Here is a 21945-nt window from a genome sequence, read left to right on the forward strand (position 1 = left end):
AAGGCTGTGCTGACTCAATATAATCCTGCTTCTAGGTAGGCCACAGAAGTTCAAATGCAAATTAAGGCTGTCATCTCCCAGCACAACAGTGCATGAATACAAAATCTAAGGGTAGCTGTAACCCTGGTCAATATTCATATCTAGCAGACACAGGATACAATTGGCAAACCCTATTCCAGCAGAAATTAATCAAGACCCTCATTGTAATGTGTTATATTGCCTGGAGGATTGTTCCCCCGTCCCCAATCTCCTCCCGCAGTTACCTACTGACAACTGCCCTATATGTATAAATACATAGGCCAAAGTGGAGCAGAAATGGAGATAACAGGAGGGCATACATGATCACATGAATTTGCCCATGTAATGACTGTAATTGTGTATGGTATATGTATTTACAAATCTATCTATTGTGTTTATAAATTAAACAATTGTTCCCGGTTTTGCACACAACTTGAAAATCTTGCCCATAATGCAATCAATTTGAACATAAAGCAGAAGACCGTACTTGTTCTCCCCTCACAGAAATATTCATCAGTCTCTATTACAGTGGTTCTTAGTGGTTTTCTTGGTCCATGATCCATAAAATGACTGAAAAAAAATCATTCAGCAATCCACTATTCTCCAGAATTCTTTGAAATCACAAATAGTTAAGGATTTTGGATCACAGGACAACTTTGGCACCATACTGTGGATTTAAAGAGGTGAAGGTGGAAAGCATGAAGGCTGGTGTGCCTAGACTGAAGGAGCTACTGGATGGGGAGATAGAATTTCTCCCTTTTTCCACCTACTCACAAAGCACTCAGCTGTGGAAGCTGGGGAGCAATGCTGAGGGCTGCAAAGCTGGTTCTACAGTCTCTCAAAGCCACCTTCCCCACTCTAGATTTGAAGGATGGATGAAGGATGCAGAGGAGCTACTTTACGATTGGGTAGTCTGATGTAGGATCAGAGGCAGCCACCACAGAAGCAGAAGGGGGATGGAATAGTCTGCTCTTTCCCAGCCTCTGCAGGTTTCTAGGCAACTGCCAGCTTTGAGACACCAGTACTACTCAATAGGCACCCCCGTCACAAACCACTGGTTGAAAATAGCTGTTCTAGTGGAGCATGTTCCTCCACTGTTTTAAATACTTAGCAAAGCAAACATATGCAACAGGGTGGGGAGATCTTAATATTTTAACCACTCCTCAGCCAGCAAAGAAAAATACAAATTTAAAACTAATGTAATTAAGTCGAGGGCCAAGTCCTGGATACATGAGCTATAAACATACTGTATCATTACTGCATGCAATGCCTTTTACAGAAAAAGCAGGTTCTTTGTTTAACAGGATTCTAAGCGCTTGCTAATTCTAAAAATATAAAATTTAGAAAAAAAAACCCACCTACCTCAATAAAAGAATCGATGTGTAACATAAGAGCTTGAGTTCTACTGATGATAAACTGATTGACGCATGCAACAGCATGGGACCTGGAAGTAGAACAAGCATTTATTTAAAACAGATGAAAAAATTCATTAGAAACTTTTTCTAAACTGTATACAATCAAACAATTGGGAAGAGGAAAGCAAAGCAAAGACATACACTACAATGTCTAACGGTAATTTTCAGATTCAAATAAGAGGAATCCTAATATGCAGATCAAGAGAGCATTTCCGAACTACACGGATTCATCTGTAATATTAAAATATTTTCTTTTCCAAAGGAAAATCTCAGGAATACAAAATACAATGCAACACACCTATGGACTAAACCCTGCTTTTAAAAAAAATAATCTAAAACAATCCAAAGTACGTGCACTCAGTCAAAAAGCAGAAGGCTGAGGAATTAAATCCTCTTCTGTAAGAGCCAGCAGGCAAATTAAGGGGCAGGTAAACGAGGTAAAATAGATGTGACCCACTGCTCACCAGCACAGGGTTTGGGGCCAGCAGATGTACAGAGCAGATTCACTGACCAACCTCCCAGACTGTTCTAGTGCATAAAGTTAGCAAAGTGAAAGACACCTTCAAACTTGGCTCCTCTGCTCTAAGGCAGCACAGAATCCTCTCATCAATCTGCTACTATTGGGCCCTTTCAAGTCCACACACCTGTGCCTGGATTTGTCCTTAAGATTTTGAAGAAACTGGATGCATTTTGTAGAGTTCCTTACACTATATCAAGACTTTAAGACAGATGACTAAAAAAAAAATGCATGATTAAAGATATGGAAGATCATGAGATTTGCTAGAATTATGGAATATGGCAGCTCTGGAAACACTACTGTGTAATTTCTGATAAAAGGAGCTTATTCTTATGAATGTTGACTTTCTCTCATCTGAAACTAGTATTCCCATGCAATCTATGTGGTGATCTTTATAATGTATCTGCCTCCTTATTGTCAAACAGATGATTATTTTTGCAATATTATTTATTTTCAGTGGAACTAGTATATATAGACGACAGGCCCAACTTCTCGAAATCTCAGACTCAAAAACCTGGATTTAAATTAAAAATTTAAAAACTAAATTAACAACAAGATGGAGTGCTTTTTTTAAAAAACGAACACAGATCCTAAATAAAATACATTCTAGATCACACCAATGAATCTAGACAGATTAGAAATATGGGAAAAGAAACAAAGGAAGATCAATAGAAACAGACTGGACAAAATGAATAAAAAAGATGTTTTGCAGAACACAATCCTATATTAGGAGAAGACTGGATTTAACAGATCTTTTCCATCCCTAGCTTCTATAATTTTCTATAGAACTAGGAAGTATTTTTTTTTCCCTATTACATATCAGTTGACACCATTTGCATCAAAAAAACCCAGTGTAAAAACAACTGGATTCCATGTTTGCCCAGAACCTCAAACTGTTTTCAGGTATGGTCTTTAGACGTTTCCCCCCCCCCTTTTAATTTTAAACTCGCATCCTGTTTAGGCCATTTTGGGGGACTGACATGTAGGAGCTTTACAGCTCCCCTCTAAGAGAAATATATTTCCCTCAGGTGTTTAGAATAAATGTTTGATGACATCACTGAACAAGAATTACCCGGTGTGGTTGTTCAGTAGGTTCCTTCCATGAAGGGAACGCAAAACGTGTCTGTCTGTCTGTTTAAATAGTAGGCAGATGAAGATGAGAAACAGCATTGACACACAGTAAGTAGAATTTGTTTTATTCAGAGGAAAATATTTTCCCCCACACGTATTATCAAGCTCAGGACTGTTCCTTATATTAGATTTTTCTAATACTGTGTCTAGCCTAGTTTTAAAAGACTCAGTGGCAAAAACCCATATCCTTGGGAACCTATTCCACAGCCTAACATTTCACTATCATATATTTTTTCCATCTTAATTTCTACTGTGATACCTCTCCCTATAGTCTCTTCAACCCCATCCCACTAGTGGTTTACAATATGAAATCATATACCCATGTCTCCTCAGCAACATCATCTTTTGTTGTTCATCTGAATTTTTGCCATGTAAGCAGTAACTTCAATGGTGTCCAGAAATGAACTACATAAATATTGCAGTAACAGCTATAGTTATTTCTTCTCACATACTAGAATGACTCTGTACATGCAACTCAAAACCACTTTTGGCTGTATTACCCCAGTGGTTCTCAAACTTTTGTAGTGGTGACCCCTTTCCACATAGCAAGCCTCTGAGTGTGACCCCTCTTATAAATTAAAAACATTTTTTATATATTTAACTCCATTATAAATGCTGGAGGCAAAGCGGGGTTTCAGGTGGAGGCTGACAGCTTGTGAACCCCCCCCCCCCCGAATAACTTCGTGACCCCCCGAAGGGTCCCAACCCCCAGTTTGAGAACCCCTGTATTACCCTGTAAAATCATGTTTAATTTTATGCCCAACACCACCCCACAGTTCTTTTATAGTTATCCACTTCAGAGATTTTTTTTCCAGCCCCTGGGATATTTCTATTTTATATTAGTATTGCAGTCCCCCCATCTAAAAAAATAAATATGTTTTTAATTTGATCTCATGAAAGATTAGAAACACTATAACGCTGGTAGAGTCAGAAGAGCAATTTGATGAGGAACATGTTACACACACTTGCTTTACTGATAAAACGTATGTTACTGCTTTTTTATTCATGTTCACACTGCAGTCAATACAGCTATGAAAGAGTGATCTAGATTCTATTCTGGCTCATGCTTTCATGAGCAAGAGATTTATTAACTAAGTTCCAGCTGCTGAATCTTACTGCTGGTGAAGCCAGGAGAACACAGTTGACTTTCAAGACCCTAGGCTGGTAGTAAGGCTGAAGACAGACACCATCTTTTTACTTTTTAAACTAAGCAAAAAGTGACATGCAAGTCATTGACACTAACATGGACTCTCAATGCTTTTTTTTCCCCCCTGCACCATTGCACATGCAGGATCACTTTTCAAACATTTTAAACAATACCACAGGATATATTAGCTAAATCAATTTTCATCTGAGACTGCAGTGCTGCACTGCTGCATGTATGCCTACCTTATTTTTGGACTGCTGTGTTTGAAGAACTGTAAAAATTTAGGGATCATGATATTGAGGGGTCGGTCTAATACATCACTATCTAAGATTTCAGCAGAATCTTCACATATCTTCTGAAGAGCTCCAAATGCACCCTGTAAAATACATAAGTTTGCTTTCTTCAGAAAAAAAAAGTTAGTTTCCTAAGTTGACCCCCCCACCCTAAAAAAAGAAAACCAATGAGTAGCTAAATATCTATTTAGTAATGAGCATGGCTAGCTATTTGTAACAGAGTTAGCAAACAGATGCAGTTATGACTTAACACACATTAGTAAGTTTCAACTCAATTTCATGATGAAAAGAGACAAGTAATTTTACATTTTGATCTGATCTGTAAGATCCCAACTTGAGTAGTAGGTGACAGATTTTGTTTGGTCATTCAATGCTAGTCTATCCATACTACATGTTTTCCCTGCCATATTTACTAAATGTAACTAAGAGTACAAATAAGATCTTAAGTTATGGACAAAACTTTCCTCCATTTATACTAATACAGAGCATTTTCCCCTATATTTCAAAGTTTTAAATCCAAGGTGACAATTTCCTAAATTATCTGTACTTGATTTTAAATGTGTACGATAAACCCTAAAACTCCATCCATAAAATTATCAACTTGAACATTTTGAAATTGGTTTCTCCCACTCCATCCAAAACAAAGTATTAAGAAAAGAAGAAAAATAGTTTATCCAGGAGAGTTAGCCTTCCTAGACCATCCCTGTTGGATTTGATCTTGGGTACCATTTATTGCTCTCAAATCTTTACAGAAACTTTTTTTTACACAACATTTCAAACAGCTTTTGTAGATCCAATATAGAGTAACTAAAATCACGTAGCAAAGGGAATCCAGTAGTAGGTTATATTTTCATAACAGAGGTAGCAACTGTTCTGATAATTTAAGACTTTAATCTAGCAAGCTTAACATTTTCCTTCTTCTGTACCCATTTTTGATCACCTTAGGTCTCAAAAGTAATCTCATTCTCACACCAGTCCAATGTAACATCTATAACAAAGGAAATTTTAGGATACATTCTAGAAGGAAAGAAACAGAAGCCATATCACTTCAGTCAGGCAAAAGAGTAAGTCACTGTTCAGTTAAAAAATAGGTATGTGGCCATAAGAAACTAGAATGAATAATCAGTTGGAACTACTGAGTGTTAGAGAAATGGTTCCCAAACTTTTTACTAAGGTGACTCACTAACTGTATATTCTCTTTTGTGGGGGGACCAACCACTACTCCTGATCCCCCCCCCCCCCACCACCTTCCCTTTTTGAGCTCCCTAGCTCTATTTCCCACATCTCTTCCCTTTCTCACTCAGCTCCTCCCACTCCCCATGCCTCTCCCCAGCCCTGCCCCTTTACTCTTGCTCTCCAAAACTTGTCCCCTCCTGCAGCCCAGCCACAATCGTCACCAGGCTCCTGACTGCTCGCTCACTGGCCCTGTCAGCTTCCTCTGCACTGCAACCGCTGCCACCACTCGGCTGCCTGCTGCCCAGGGGAAGCGAGAACTCAAGGGACAGACTGCTGGCCGGCCACTGGCCCCGCTGCTTCCTCTGTGCTACTACTGTCTGGATTCTGTTCCCCACAGGAAGTGCTTCTGGGGCACATGCAACCAAGCTTGACCCTTCCTGCAACCCACTGGTGCATGGGGACCTATGGTTTGGGAAACACTGCTCAAGATAGACCACAAGCATATGAAATATGACATTTTTCCTCTAAATTTATATTTGAAACAAAACTCCTCACCTCACAGGTATTGTAGTCTTCAGAATCCAAGAGGCTGCAAAGCTTTGGTAAGAGTTCAGGCCAATTCTGCAATTCCCCCTTAGAGGCAATGGTTGTAATCAGAATGCCTTGGAAGTGTTGAAGAAAAAGAATGAAAAAAAAGTGAGATTCTCTGAAGAAATGCAGGTTTAGCGGGATACAGTTTTTGTAAACACCCCCACCTCCCCAGTACAACTGCCCAGATAACTACTTAGTTAAGAAGTTTGCTTTTTGTTAAGAGCGGACAAACGTGGAGGAAGGAAATTTTATTACAAAGAAAGTTACTAGATAACCTCTCTCCTATTAGAAGTGACTGGGAATCCAGCTGATTGTTCTTGCCTGTTCCCAAGGAGGTAGTTCAGACCTGTCAACAACAAAAATCTGGGTCACTCCCCCTCACCCCGCTAGCCCACAAAACCTCCTTCAAACCAAATGCAAGAGCTTGAGTAGTGCTCTGCTGTAACTTGGTTTAAGAAATTTGGTTCGCCAACATAGAAATGAAAAAAATACAAAACCCCAATAGAAAGTAGAACCCAAATATACAAGTGCCAAAACTAGGCTTCTTGCCATTAAGTTTCCCACCACTGGTTGAGCACCACTAACTATAGCAATAGTGTAAGCACTATGAATAAGCAGGGAAAAAGGTGATCAACATTTTATGGATCATGCAATCCAACACTGCTCACAGAAGAGCTATATGACACAGTACACTGATGGCTGCCAGTACCTTTTCTAAACTAGCATTCCAACTATTGCTATCACCAGTCAGCATATATACTCTTGAACACAGGTGAGGAGACAAACATAAAACTAGCATCCCCAACAGTTCTCAATTTTAAATCAGTTCTCAATTTCCAGGAGTCTTCAATATAAATTTCAACATCCTCAAACATTGTACAAAAGCTTTAAGACCAAATACTGCTCTGTCACTCCCCTGACAATTTTGGTACTGTGTAGAAGATCAAATGAGTATTCATAGGAAGAGACATGCTCTCTTGTCCCAGTTTGAAGAAGGTATTCCATGAATTTCTGAATGACCAACTGTTTTGAGTTGGTTTTTAATGTAGAGCACTAGATTCCTTCATCTCCTGAGTAGGGATTTAAATTTCAGAGCGGTCTCTAAAAATTGAATGTAGAATTCACCCACCTGATGTGATGTGGATGCATAAGGTGAACAAAATGTTGAGATCTCCTCCCTGTGTTTTTCTGAACAGATTGGGGAAGGAAGCCATGTAGTAGTCTGAGGTGGTGAAAGTTTTGGAAAGAAAACTGGCTATGGAGTGGACCTATCATCTCCTTCTGAAATTCCTATAGGCTCTTGAAGAATGAATATCCTTAAAAGGTCTGTCTAGAGCAGGGGTCTCAAACACGCGGCCCGTGGGGTTCTTTCGTGCGGCCCGCCAAGCTCCCCATGCCCCCACCCCACTGCCTACCCCCATGGCGCCGCGAGCCCCTCACCGCTCCCCGAAGCAGCTGGACTAGATACTGGACCCTGGACTAGATACTGGCATTGTCTGGGGCTTTTAAAAAGAAAAAAAGCCCTTTTCTTTACAGGTCTGTCCTACTGCTTTTTAGCCACTCAGGCTTAGTGTCCTTTCTAAGTACTACCGTCCCTGCAGCCCCGGGCGGGGCGTAGAGGGCTACGTGCTCTCTTCCAGGCACTGCCCCCCTGCAGCTCCCATTGGCTGGGAACGGGGAACCACGGCCAATAGAAGCTTTGGGGGAGGTACCTGGAGGAGCAAGAGCAGCACATGGCGCTGTTTCCCCCCCCCGGACTCTGGCTGCTTCCTGGAGCAGAGCAGAGCAGAGCAGGGCTAGGGCAGGCAGCCAGCCTGCCCTGGCCACGGTGCACAGTGCTGCCATCCTGGAGCCGCTCTAGGTAAGCGGCGCCGGGCCAGAGCCCGCACCCCACCCCAGGGCCCCCTGCCACATCCCACACCCTTCCGCACCCCAACTCCCTGCCACACCCTGCACCCCAACCCCCTGCTGCACCCCTCACCCCTCCTGCACCCCACACCCCAATTCCCTGCCCTGAGCCCCCTGCTGTACCCTGCACCTCAACTCCCTGCCCTGAGCCCCCATCACACCCCGCACCCCTCCTGCACCCCCTGAGGGCAGGGAGGGGGCAGAGTTGGGGTGAGGACTTCGGGGAAGGGGTTGGAATGGGGGCAGGGCCTCATGGAAGGGGTGGAGTGGGGTCGGGGGCAGTAAGGGGTGGGTGTCAGTGATGCAGCCCTCGGGCCAATGCACTAGTCCTCATGTGGCCCTCGTGGTCATTTGAGTTGAGACCCCTGGTCTAGAGCAAAAGTTCCCTCATCGTTGCTTTATAGAGGAGAGGGACTTCTTACTCTGCAAGTTCAGCAATTGTCATATGCAGGTGCTTTTCAAAAAAAAAAAAAAAAGTTTACCCCCACAGAGATCTTAAAAGTAGCCATGAGCTGGTTAGCTAAAGTATCTGCAGGGTGTGCATACAAGAGCCTATTCAAGGTAGGGTGACCAGATGTCCCAATTTTATAGGGACAGTCCCGATTTTTGGGTCTTTTTCTTATATAGGCTCCTATTACCCCTCACCCCCTGTCCCGATTTTTCACACTTGCTGTCTGGTCACCTAATTCAAGGCTTCTGACCTACTAACAAAGGTTATTCACAGTGACAGTGGATTGAATCTCAGTGTCGCTTGTGTATGATTACAATGCTTCCACTAGTGGTCTTTAGGAAAGTAATTTAGTGGTTTTGCCAACCTTTTGGTCAGTTTTTATTGCCTCAGATGTGGGGGGAAATAGCTACAATTTGTTTCAAACCCTTAGTATGTAGGCTCAAAGAATAATGAACAGAGTGACGTGCAAATTAATGTTTAGACACCTTCATATAGATTTTCATCCCAAGCATTTGAGCTTCTCATGGAATTTTACTTTCTCTAAAGGTTTAAATAATAGCTCCCATCCCACTTATTCTAGTGGTGAAGAAACTGAGATGGTCAAAGATCTTTTAGCTTTCTAGATTTCTCTTTATGAAGTTGAAAAGGATAATAGACAGTAGCAGGCAATGGTGAGTTTCTTTTCTACTCCTTCAAGTTACAGCACTGCTAGAATCCTTTTGACCTAATATAAGACAAAAGAAGGTTGCCTATCCATCAGGGGTGCAACTGTGCCTCACTTATCTCAGCGATCAACAATCTCCCACAATTCAACATGGGCAAGTAGTCTTATGGCCAAACTACAAACTCCTCTCCACCAAAAGATTAAAAGTTCAGAGTCCAACAAAAAGCCTTTGTCTAGTTCTGCTTTTTGAGCCACAGCTTTTCCTCAGCGGTGCAGGAAAGATTTTTTTCTCCCCTTGCAAAGTCAACAACTTATCCTTTACTCTTGATGCAAGAGCATTAAACCCCTCCCCTCTAAGCTGCACTACTGATGCATAGGGGAGCCCCCAAGACCCTAAACAATGAAGTAATTTTCTCACTTCACTCTTTTCTCAGAGCCATGTCTTATGCCTTTCTTTCTCCCAAACCATCTCCCCAGTCCCTCTTGAATTCTTTCACCAACTCCCTCTCTGTTAAGAGCTGCACTACAGGTCTTGACCAGACCATCAACAGGCTGCTAATACCCAGGGCCGGCTCCAGCTTTTTTGCCACCCCAAGCGGCAAAGCCAGAAAAAAAAAACCAAGGCTGTGATCGGCGGCAGCTCTACCGCGCCGCTTCATTCCCTCCGAGAGGGAGTGAGGGACCGCCGCCGAAAACCCGGACATGCCACCCCTTTCCATTGGCCGCCCCAAGCACCTGCTTCCTTTGCTGGTGCCTGGAACCTGCCCTGCTAATACCTCCAAGTTGCTCCCTCGTAAGAAAAGAGAACTTGTCTATAGCCCAGATTACCTTCCCAGCATTCTTTGCTATAGAGCCCATCAATCTGAGAACTACAACCCCCCAGAATACTTTTTGTCCTGGATTGAGGCAGAAACAGAATCCTAGTCTCAGGCCTGTCTTTGAAGGGCCAGTGTACCCTGTTACAGAGAAAAGTTTTTACTTTGAGGAGGGAACTAGGTCAAACTCACCTCATGATAATCATATCATCATTAAGGGTGTCTTAGGCCAGAATCTCATGCCTGTTGTATCTTTTAGCCTTTCCCAAGAAAGAACAAGGCTGAGAGAGGAGCACTCATAACTACAGAAAAACTCCATTTGCACTCTACAGCTGAAGATGATGTCATGCAGAGGAAACCTGGCCATAGAACCTACTACAGTCAAGACTGTCCGCATTAGAAGCTGAGCCTGAACAGCTGAAAACTGAATTTCACAACAGTTAGTGACTGCAGCCTGGTCATAGATAAAGTCACCCACTTTAAAGCTTCTCAGGGCATGGAGGTGCCTATAAAGGATGTCACTTTATTGGTTTTCTGTGGATGAAAGAAATAAAAAGCAAGCAATTTACCCGTGGTGGAACTTTCAAGTCTGTCTGGCTGCTGAAAGATCTTAAGCAGCTAAATAGTTTCGGGAGCTGCACACGGAAGTGGTGGATGCCCTTTCATCCAGGATGGTAGGGTACTGAACAAGTAAGATGCCCAGACACTGAACTATGCAGGGTGCAAAAAGTGTTCAGATACACGAGCTTTGACCTGAGCCTTGATCAAGTAGTAGAAGCTAGCTTCTCTATGGAAGCCCAGTTCATATAAGCCTTCTTAAATCTTATTTGCCTCTATCAACTATAATATGCATGAAATCATAGAATATCAGGGTTGGAAGGGACCTCAGGAGGTCATCTAGTCCAACCCCCTGCTCAAAGCAGGACCAATCCCCAGACAGATTTTTGCCTCAGATCCCTAAATGGCCCCCTCAAGGATTGAACTCACAACCCTGGGTTTAGCAGGCCAATGCTCTAAAGCACTTCCATTCATAAGTATGAGAAGTAGCTATGCTGAAGAATTATCTTAATACAGAAAGGAAAAACTAAGTTACTCTTTCCATAATTGCATTTCCATTTACCTAGCTAGGTTTTAAAAGTCTTTCATAGAATAGAAACTCTAGCAATTTCCTTTAAAACAGCTCTACTTCAAAGGGGTACGAGTAAAGGGAATTTGTTTGGTCTGCACTTAGAAAACCATGCTGGTGACATTGCTCATTAATTGTCAGAATCCCCATAATTTAAATAATTTAAAAAAAAAAAAAAAAAAAAAAGGTATTTACAAAATTTCAAATTCCCAGGACTGAGTTAGATTTTCAAGCAATTGTATTAGACTGTAGCAGCAAATTTCTCTTTAAGAGAGAAAATGTTCAAAACCTAGCACTTTTAAAATATTTGTAGCAATCTGCTCTGCTGATTAAGATAAATCAAACCACACATTCATTTGAAACAGTAGGAGAACACAGTTCTTTGATATTACTATGAGCTACATTTCAAGTGTTACTTACTAGTTTTCTTGCTGAAAGTTCTAGAAAGGAACTATTCAAAAGATCCATGAAGGTCTGTTGATTTTGTCAGTTTATTTAAAACTAAAGCAGCCCCAAGCAAACAAATTCTGCCACTCTCTATTTTGGAAGTGAGTGGTAGAAGGGTAAACTGTTGAAACACTGACATCCTCCAAATATTCTGTTAGTCTTTGCAGATGGCCTCCAAGAAAGACTGTGGTACGAGGGGTTAATTTTGGAGGAGTTTATTTTAAAAATAAATAATTTTTTTTTTAAATGATGGGGGGAGGGGGCGAACAGATTCAGCACCTAAATGCATTTTTTTTTAATCTTGTAAGAGTTTCAGGCCACAGTTCAAACAGGAAGCATCTTGTCTCCCTTTTCTCCTCAAAAAAATAAAATATTGTAATGCTCTTACAATTAAAGAATTTCTGCCTACAACAGTGACAAAGCATTCTCAAGTATCAGAGGGGTAGCCGTGTTAGTCTGGATCTGTAAAAAGCGACAGTCCTGTGGCACCTTATAGACTAAGCTTTCGTGGGTGAATACCCACTTCATCAGACGCCTGACAAAGTGGGTATTCACCCACGAAAGCTTATAATCCAATACGTCTGTTAGTCTATAAGGTGCCACAGGACTGTCGCTTTTTAAAGCTTTCTCAAGATATTCAACTCTTGTCAGTTTTCAGCATAACCCAACTTACTATCTCGATAACAATGGGACAAAGTAAACAAAGGCTTCTAAACTCCCAAAGGAACAAAGATGGTATACAAAGTTACACACAAACTGATTTGGTGCAGAATATGCACTATACATGTCACCAAGCTTACATATAAAAATTACAAAACATAAGAAAATATAATTAATTTAACATGACCTTTCAGCACGAAACAAAAAACTGGAAAATGGCAACTAATCTAGTCCAATGGCAGTAAGGCAAGTTGCAAAAAAAAAAAAAAAAAAAAACCACACCACAGCCTTTGGAGTATTACACACAGCACACAAATCTCTGTAGGCCAATCCCACCCATAACCCCCCAAAAAGTGCACATATATCACGTCAATTAAGACCGGAGAAAAACTTCAGTAGTTCAGGGTAGGCCAGCTGCTTGGGCAAGCATAAAAATTCTGTTACACTTCCACACTCTCTCCTGCATTGAGCTGTGCACCCACAGGGTTTGTTACCATGAAGGACAGGTTATTTACAAGGAGCTGTGTTCTTCTGCAGGTAAAGGCATCAGGCTCCTTTTAAACATCTAGCTCAGTGGTTCTCAACCCGCAGGTCACTTGCAGCCCAATCAGCACATGGCTGCGGCCCATATGACATCTTCAGGGCCATACAGAGAGGGAGAGGGAGTGAGTGAGTGTGTGTAGACAGACAGCGTGGATATGACCCGCATAACACAGAGCTGCTATGCAGCCCAAAATGGTAAATAGGTTGAGATGATCTAGATTGTGAAGATATACTTCCTGTCCTTAAATAGGGTTGAATACACTGGCTATAATGAAGTCTTATACCGCTTCAGGCAACAAGCTAAGATGAGGTCTAAGAATCAATTTGCCTATTTACACTACAATGTAGGGAGGAGCACCATTAGACCCTGGAATTGAAAAACACTTGCTGATGCAACCGCTATCCAGAATGTTGTCTTAAGGGACATGAGTTTTAGGAAGGCATCCTTGAAAGGTTTAAAGGGAAGTCCCATTAGCGTGGCAAGCTCCAAATATAAATTCCAGAAGGGAAATGGCTCCCTTCTGAGGAAAAGCATTTACTAAGTCCTTATAAGAATCTGAGTACTGTAGGTTGAGGGGGGAAAAAATCCATTTTGCACTACACATGCTCATAATCAGCTGAGATAGCCACGAGTTGTACTTTTACAGAGATACTAGTTATACCTCAAGGACTGGTCACAAGTTTTCCAATATAGCAGGGATTCCCCCTATGGGCAGGAAAAGATTCTTGTTGCTGGACCACATGGAGAATCTCTTCCATTTTTGAAGATAAGAAAACTTCTCAACTGGAGGAAGATTTCTTGCATTCTCTCAGATTATCCAGGCCAACAGGTGGGAGTTTCTCTAGGTAGCAGTGAAGTGCCCAGCTATTCCACAGAAACAAAAGGTCTAGAGATTGTGGAAATGGGAAAGGATGTTGCAGGGAGAGCAGCAAGGGCTCAGTATACCAGCTCTGGGACCAGCCACACTGGGAACACTAGAATAGCTACTGCTGTCTCTTGATTTCCTATAGCACTGAGAATGAGTGGGATTGAGGAAAGGTACATAAGCCTTTGCTCCAGTCCAGAAAAAATCCAATGACTTCTTGTCCCTGCCTGCTCTTCTGCAGCATAAAAGGCACTTCATGTTTCCTCGGGAAGCAGAGGTCCACTTTCAGGTTTCCAGTCTCCTGAAGGTTGCATGGACCACACATTTGGATCCTGCTTTCTCCTGCTGAGGAAGTCTGATTGCACATTGGTCTCAACAAGATGTAATTATAGGGCGGATCTGGTGTTTGGTGCACCAATACCAGCGTTTCTCTGCTTTTGTACAGATAGGTAGGAAGTAGATCCCTTCTTGTTTATGTACTACATGGCCATGGTGATGCCCATCAGGACCCGTATCACTTGGTGTTGATTTAGTGATAGAAAGGTTCAGGTCCCAGCTAACTGCCCTGAGTTCCAGAAGGCACATGTAGAGTTTTGCCTCCCTGATATCACAACTTCCATGTACGTGTAGTTCTTGGTAATGCCCTCCCCTGCCCACATTGGAGGCATCTGTAGGAGCAGGAGGGGTTTAAGGCACTCAAAGTGAATTGACTCCTTTTAATATAAATGTTCTTGATTTCCCACTAGTAGTTGCAGAAGCTGGTGTAGAACAGTTAGCCTGCTCAACTTGCCTGCATTTGGGATGTGCTGCTGAGTCATCCTGTAATCTAATGGCTTCATAGGTAAGCAGTTATACGAGGAGAAAAAAGTTGGGGATGTCCTGTGACCTATCAGCCTCAAAACTAACTTGGCAGGCTAACTCAGGTTTGAGATGAATTGGTAATACTTATACAATTTATTAATTATGCATCCTACACATCTGTGTCAGACTGCAAATTCCATTTTGTGCAATCTTTTCTCTTCTCTATGGCTGGTTTGCCTCAGTGTTAGGTTGAAAATTCCACAGGTTGGTGGCAAAAACAACAACAGATGATAGCTGACTTAATTTCTCAGTTGCTGGAAATCCGTCCAGACAAAGGATTGGTCCCCCCTCAAAAAAACTGGTTTAGCCGTGGGAAAGCGACCTTGGCAACAAGGTTACCTGACAGGGGTTTAGTATCAGAGGGGTAGCCGTGTTAGTCTGAATCTGTAAAAAGCAACAGAGGGTCCTGTGGCACCTTTAAGACTAACGGAAGTATTGGGAGCATAAGCTTTCGTGGGTAAGAACCTCACTTCTTCAGATGCAAGTAATGGAAATTTCCAGAGGCACGTATAAATCAGTATGGAGATAATGAGGTTAGTTCAATCAGGGAGGGTGAGGTGCTCTGCTAGCAGTTGAGGTGTTCACTAACCTCGTTATCTCCATACTGATTTATACCTGCCTCTGGAAATTTCCATTACTTGCATCTGAAGAAGTGAGGTTCTTACCCACGAAAGCTTATGCTCCCAATACTTCTGTTAGTCTTAAAGGTGCCACAGGACCCTCTGTTGCTTTTGACAGGGGTTTGTGCTCGTATGGAGAAACTGACAAGGGTGTCACCTGGTACATGGGGCTGAAGGTTTTAAAAGGGCAGAGGCAGGTCTGCTTGGAGACCTTCTCCAGTACATAAGGGACAGACTACTCACCATGTAACAGCCTGCAAGAGACAGGGGACATCCTGCCTACCTGGACACTAATGGCACACCTATGACTCACAAGAAAAGAGTTAGCTAGAATGTGAGACATTGCAGTTTCAGATGTTTATTGTTTTGTATGATCTATACTATCTTATGCTTCACGTGATTAGGTATAAAAAAGAGCAAAAGCTGTTAGATTGTGAAAAGTTTGTATGTTGACTACTTCACCTACGCCCCTGAGAGAGTCTGACTGTAAACCAAAAGCTTCACACCTTTTGGGTGTAGTTCTGGGAGATGGGTGTGTTTAAGTATCTCAGGGGTCAGTGATGTTTCTGGAGGCCTAGGACAGATGGGCTGAAGAACCCCATTTCAAGGAAGCAGAAAGAGTCAGTGGATAACTAGCAAAGGATTTAAAAACAAAAACCAACCTACCTGGACTTTTAATATGTCAAAGAAGGAATCAGGAGTTTCCACCACTGTAATATCTGTTGGCAAATTGGGAAGCATGTGGAATGTGACGCTCCTTAAACTGTTTATAGTCACAGGTGGCATCAAGTGATGGCCCCAATAAGGGAAATCATCCAAATGGACATCAACCCCCACATCAGTCACTGGTGTAGTGACATGTGAGAGTTGGGGAAGGTATTGCTGAAAAATCAGGTCACCTGGTACCGAAGTCAGTGCTGTAGGCTGTGTTAACAGTGTTGGTGCTGATGAAGCATCCCATCATCTCTCGGTTTAGATGTTTAGGGGTCAGTCAGTCAATAAGAACCTGGATAGACTCTTGTATGAGAGACCACATTAACAAATGCAAAAGGACCCTGCATTACATTTCTCCAGGGCCCCTCCGACACATGGTAGGCTATTGCAAATCAAAACCCAATGTCAACATTGGCATGGGGCCCTCAAATCCCATCCCAGACAGCACTAAGGGAATTTCTGGGCCAGTCTCAGAACAATGTAATCTCATAGATGAGGCTGGGTGACGAGGCAACAGCATGTAAGCTAAGGAGCCAATATCTGAGCAGAAGGCCCAGTGCCAAGCACAGAGATAGAAGGATCATAGGGATTCTCAAATAGCGCCACCTCTCAGAGATGAGCATCAACTGGCTTGACTCCAATAGCTCCAATTCCAGAAGTTGGAGACGGCATTGTTCCAGCCTGCTTAGCACTGAAGAGCTCAGCACCAGATTAGCCAATGAGGAGCAGCAGCATCATCTCTTTCTTTGGTACCACCTTCATGGTGCAATGTTCTGTCTTCTCCTCTCTTTTTGAAGGAAGGGAACTATTGCTGATGCTAGAGGAGCAGAGGCTAACTCCATAAGTAAGTTCAATAGGAGCCTGGGCAATTATTGGTGCCTGGTTGCTCAGTGCCAACGTGGCAGCCTAGCAGACTGACATGGCTTAGCAATGGGCTTCTTAGGTTTGGCTAGTGTCAAATGTCCCCACCAAGAGCCAGGCCGTGACTGGCAGGAATCTGTGGGGACCCTGCAGTTGAGGTTGTGATGGACAGCAGCCCTGAAGTAGGTGCTTCAGCACTCAAGTGTCATTCTAGCCTAGACAAAGAACTAGGTAGCTGGTATTCATCTTCAGAGTTATGTGCCCAAGAATCTTTGCAAGAATCCTTCAACGCACAAAAATAGCTACATTATAAATCCAGGAGCACTCCAAACCCCTTGTCACAGGGTTCCTCAATTGCTCACCCAGTGTACTTCACTGCCTGGCCAGCTCATGTAGTCTCATGGTCACAAACAGACACCAAGTTGCTACTCTTTCACCAAGGTGTGTATTTACAAAATTATCACAGTTTAATGCAAGCTTACAGAAAAGGAAGGCTTCCCCACAGCCTTCGCTCCTCAGTCCAGGCTCACCCTCCTAGCTTTCCTTCTGAGCTTCCCCTTGCTTCCTGTTCCTTCCATTTCTATCCTCCCAATTACATCAATAACCCAGTGATAACCACCCAGGTGCTCATGATCCCCCAACAGAAGGTGTTTAATGCTGCAGCAACATAAGTGACAGGGTGCTACAAATAGTGCCTTGTCTCTCCCCTATTACTACAGTTCCACCAGGAGACAAGCAAATCCACTTCAAAGGAGCAACTGGGTTCTCTTTTCCAGTGTGAGCTACAAACAGCAGGCCACACAGGAGCTGAAATGCACTCCTTAACCAGCTCCACTGATTACTCCTTTGAGGTACATGAGAGCCAGCAGAGAGGATCTTAGGCATTTCTAAGACCTGAGAGCAGAAGACATGCAGAAACTTGCCTCTACCTTGTTAGCAGGAGAACAGAAATGGGGGGGGGGGAGGAGAAGGGAGAGAGAATCAAAGCAATTCTTTAAAAAAAAAAAAAAAAGAAATGGAGGGAGGTAGAAAGGAGTGTTCGCAAGAGACAGGCATCCCCCTCCCCCTCCCCAAACAGCCACGGGGGGGGGGGGGGGGAGAAAGAGTGGGGAATCCATACAGAAATGGACTTGAGGGATCAGACACACAGCAAATTTCTCTCTAATAAACCTAACTCCTCAGTTAGTAAGTAATCAGCCAAGATTATAGATACAAACTCCCCCCTCACCCTCCAAAAAAAGCCCACCAGCTAGGACACAAATAGCAATATTCCATTTTCAGAAACTCTCTCTCTGACAGGAGATGGAGACTAAATTTGGTCAAACAGTGACTTTTCTACTGTTTGAAATAGAACAGAAATAACACAAGTATTTAAAACATTAATAAGTTAGACAAAAGTTCAACAAAAAAGGCTAGAACTTAAAGTTTTGGGGTTTTTTGTTTGTTTCATTTGTTGTCTCTCTCATTGTAAGTGCTTCAGAACAGGAACGGTCACTTTCTGTGCATTTGTACACCACAGTACAATGGTGCCCTACTCTTGATTTGTCCCTATTGTCTCTACCACAGTACAATTCACTAGAAAAATAAAAAAATAAAAATGTACAGACGCTGCTACAAAATGTCAGCTGATATAAGAAGTTGTTTCACTGCTGTAGTCAACAGAAAGTTAAATATGATTTTGAAACAGTCATTCACCTCATTCCGATTTTAGATGCAAAGCTTAGGGACAGTTATGAAATTAGTAACCAGTAGAACCAGCAACCTCATGTTTCAGGGCTCTCTATCCAATCACCAGCAGGGAATCAGAAAGGAATTTTTTTCCTCAATGTGCAGCTGGCTAGATGTATTTTAGAGTAGTAGTTTTCATCTCTCTCTTTGTAGCCTGGGGCACCTGCTGGAATCATCTGGGCATCTCCCACCTAGTCAAAATTAAACCAAGCCCATTGCAGGGACCTTGAGCATTGGTGGCACCTTGCTCTCTCCTGTTTTATGCCTGTGGCATGTGGTTTAGTCTTTTGAGGACTGAAATGCTTTAGCCTAACTGAAGCCTTTGGGCTTAATACAAGGGTAGCTGTGTGAAAATTTAATGGGACAGTGACATGCAGAAAGTCATACTAATGGACCTACTGAGTGGTCCCTTCTGGCCTTAAACGATGACACTTATGTCAAAAATTATGAGCTTGAATTCTCAATTCAGCTTTAAATAAGAAGGGAACAAGTCAGAAGTGTACATCTCATGAGCCCGATAAAGAAAACTTTACACAGATGCAATATTAAGCTGCATTTCAGTCTCATCTGTATGTTGCGTTCAAAACACATTAGTTTTGACAGTATCATACTTTTTACACCACTTTAATTTAGCTCTGACTGATCATGCAGATAATGTCAGTACGTTACAGATGTAGAAGTAACTCAAATTCTCCCTATTTATACATCAGAGGTAAGAAATGCAACAAGAAAGCTGGAAGAACTACCAACAATAACAGAAAATTTGTATCTGGAAACTCACCTACAGTTGCTCTAATTAATGGGGAGGAGTCACCAATGTTGTTCAGACATTCACTCTTGATGAAGTCTGTTACTCCATTTGGAAAGTTGTGAAAATGCGCTTTCACGTTGTTCTTCAAGATGAGACCACTCAGGGACCGTGTGGGTTCATCTGCAACAATACAATAAAATTACATTCAGATTTCACTGGGTGCATAGGACACTATCACATTTATAGAATTATGTACTCTTTCAAAGGGAAGAATCATACACACAATGTTTGGTACCACTAAATTTCAGTACACCTCTACCCCGATATAACATGAATTTGAATATAACGCGGTAAAGCAGTGCTCCGGGGGGCGGGGCTACACACTCCGGCAGATCAAAGCAAGTTCGATATAACACAGTTTCACCTATAACGTGATAAGATATTTTGGCTCCCGAGGACAGCGTTATATGGGGTAGAGATGCATCTCCAGTTCTGCTTTTAAAGACAATAGTTGCTATAGGGTAAAATATCCATGGATGAAGTTAAGGCTAACTACTAGCAATAGTTTCAGAATTAGAAATAAAATCTCTCATGTCTACTGAAAACTGTATTAAATTAAGTAGCCTTGTGGTAGTGGTGTGTACTGCAAAACATCTGGATTCAGTTTCTCTTCCTTGTCTTGCAAGCCAAGCAAGAGAGATTAGAAGTGATGTAGGGACAAGTGCAATAAAGCCCCAAGAGTAAGTAGTACACGTCATATTACTGAACAAACAAGGTTCTTCAGACCTAGCTATTCCAAACGGAGGAAACCATGCTGTGTCCCAATATTTATTTTGTTACACTAGGATTCATATTACATAACATTTTAATTAAAGCTCTTGACAAAAAGAACGTTATGAAGTGGTGTCTGTTTCCCCATGAATCCACTTGGCTAGATATAGAACAATCAAAGCTCACATCCGTTTTGGATTTTCTGGGTTTACCTATCTTTGCCTTTAGTTTCCTGATAAATTATAAAAAACCCTTAGATTTCAAATGCCTAAGAGGCAAGAACCTGTCTACAAGTTTCTATAGAAACATTCAACCACTCAATACACATGATATCAATTAGATTACATCAAGGAATAAATATTTAACGTCTCAGGTTAAAGCAAAGAGCAGTATAAACACAAAACCACCTTTTAGAAATTTTAATAAAGATGGCATGCAAAGCCTTGACCCAAAAGCAAAGTCCCCCCCCCCCACCATAAAGAGTTAAGAAGGTCCATAAATAGATTTTTTTAAATGAGAACACTGAACAATACTATTTCAGCACTTCGAATAGAGAACAAGGCTAAAGTACAAAGCTCAATAAAATCAGCCACCAAAGAAATGTAGCTGTTCACATCATTTCTAGAATGCTTGAAATTTGAAATACCAGAAGCTGAAAGTTATTGTATCACTTGCTAGACTAGGATCCACAGAAAGAAGAGACCCATTTTTTCCAGAGTGGCACATGTTAAGACACTTTTCATCAGATTTAGATTAACTACCGGTAGTTAGAGCAGCAGAAGTGATCACACACACTGGTTTGTATAGCACTTCCCATGAGCCAGCTTCTATAGCCATCCAAGGCAACTACTTAGTGTCATCTATCTTCTGACCAAAAGAAAGGGGCTGACCAGATGAATGGCTTAGAGCTCAGAACCATCAGGCTGGTCTATGTAACATTTCTACTTGTCTTCCAAAATTCCATAGTGCAGATAGTCAAGACCACACGACAGCCATGCAGTACGTGAAGAAGAAAAGGGGCACCTATTTCTAACCCATGTATCTGGAAGCAGTCTACTTCTGAAATTGGTACCCAAGTGCCCAATGGTCCTCAAGCTCCCCAGAGCCATAAACAACTGTAGCAGGCTTCCTGAACAGACAATCAGTGGCCAACCATGAATGGTCCTTGCCCAGTTCCAGCACAGAAATGATATTCCATTGGTGGGCATTCCCCACAATAAACTTGTTTGCCACAAGTACAACATAAAATGTCAGAATGTTTGCTCCAGAGGAGGCCTGAACCTAGGGTCGCTACAAGATGCCTTCCTCTGGTAGTGGAGATGTATGCCTTTCTATCTGCCCGGGGGTGATCTCAAGATAAGAGACAAAGTCATGATTATCTTGGTAGGAGAGGCATTTCTTTGAACAACGAAACCATCGAATCAGTTTCCAGCTTTTGCTATCTGGGTTCTATACTTACCAGCTCCTCCAATTCACAAGGTTCTGGAACTGAGTTAAAAAAAAAAAAAACAGCCTTCGATAGTGGTGGTGGCATGACTGCCTCGTCTGGAGACTAAGACAAAATAGGGGCTTGAGAGATAGCCTCTTTGTCCACCCTAGCCTCCTGTCCTAACAACGGTGTTAGGACGTTGGTGGAGGAGATTGTGACCATATAGCTCCACTGCACCAGGAGACTAAGTCTGTCAAAGTTCTGCCAGTATGCTACCCAACGATGCCAGTATGGCCATAGAGGAGGCCCCTACAGGAGAGAGGATAGTACCAAGGACTGATCCCACAACCCCTGATGTGGGCGAGGGTCCTTGTCAAAGTATGGATTCCTGTAATGATGCAGAGGGGAACCCCACACTGATAAGGAGGAGATTCACTGAATG

General features: G+C 42.3%; 1 protein-coding gene across 1 annotated transcript in view; it reads right to left on the reverse strand.

Moving 5' to 3' along the window:
- The window catches only part of TNPO1 (transportin 1), a 123444-nt gene that overhangs the window by 81507 nt on the left and 19992 nt on the right, over positions 1-21945 (reverse strand). The window contains exons 3-6 of the mRNA XM_065405982.1: positions 19334-19483; positions 6253-6359; positions 4471-4604; positions 1381-1462 (exon numbers count right to left, since the gene is read on the reverse strand). Coding sequence (XP_065262054.1) covers positions 1381-1462; positions 4471-4604; positions 6253-6359; positions 19334-19483 — 473 coding nt within the window. The remainder of the gene's footprint in view (positions 1-1380; positions 1463-4470; positions 4605-6252; positions 6360-19333; positions 19484-21945) is intronic.

The sequence above is a fragment of the Emys orbicularis genome, chromosome 6, assembly GCF_028017835.1.
Source record: "Emys orbicularis isolate rEmyOrb1 chromosome 6, rEmyOrb1.hap1, whole genome shotgun sequence".
Lineage (NCBI taxonomy): Eukaryota > Metazoa > Chordata > Testudines > Emydidae > Emys > Emys orbicularis.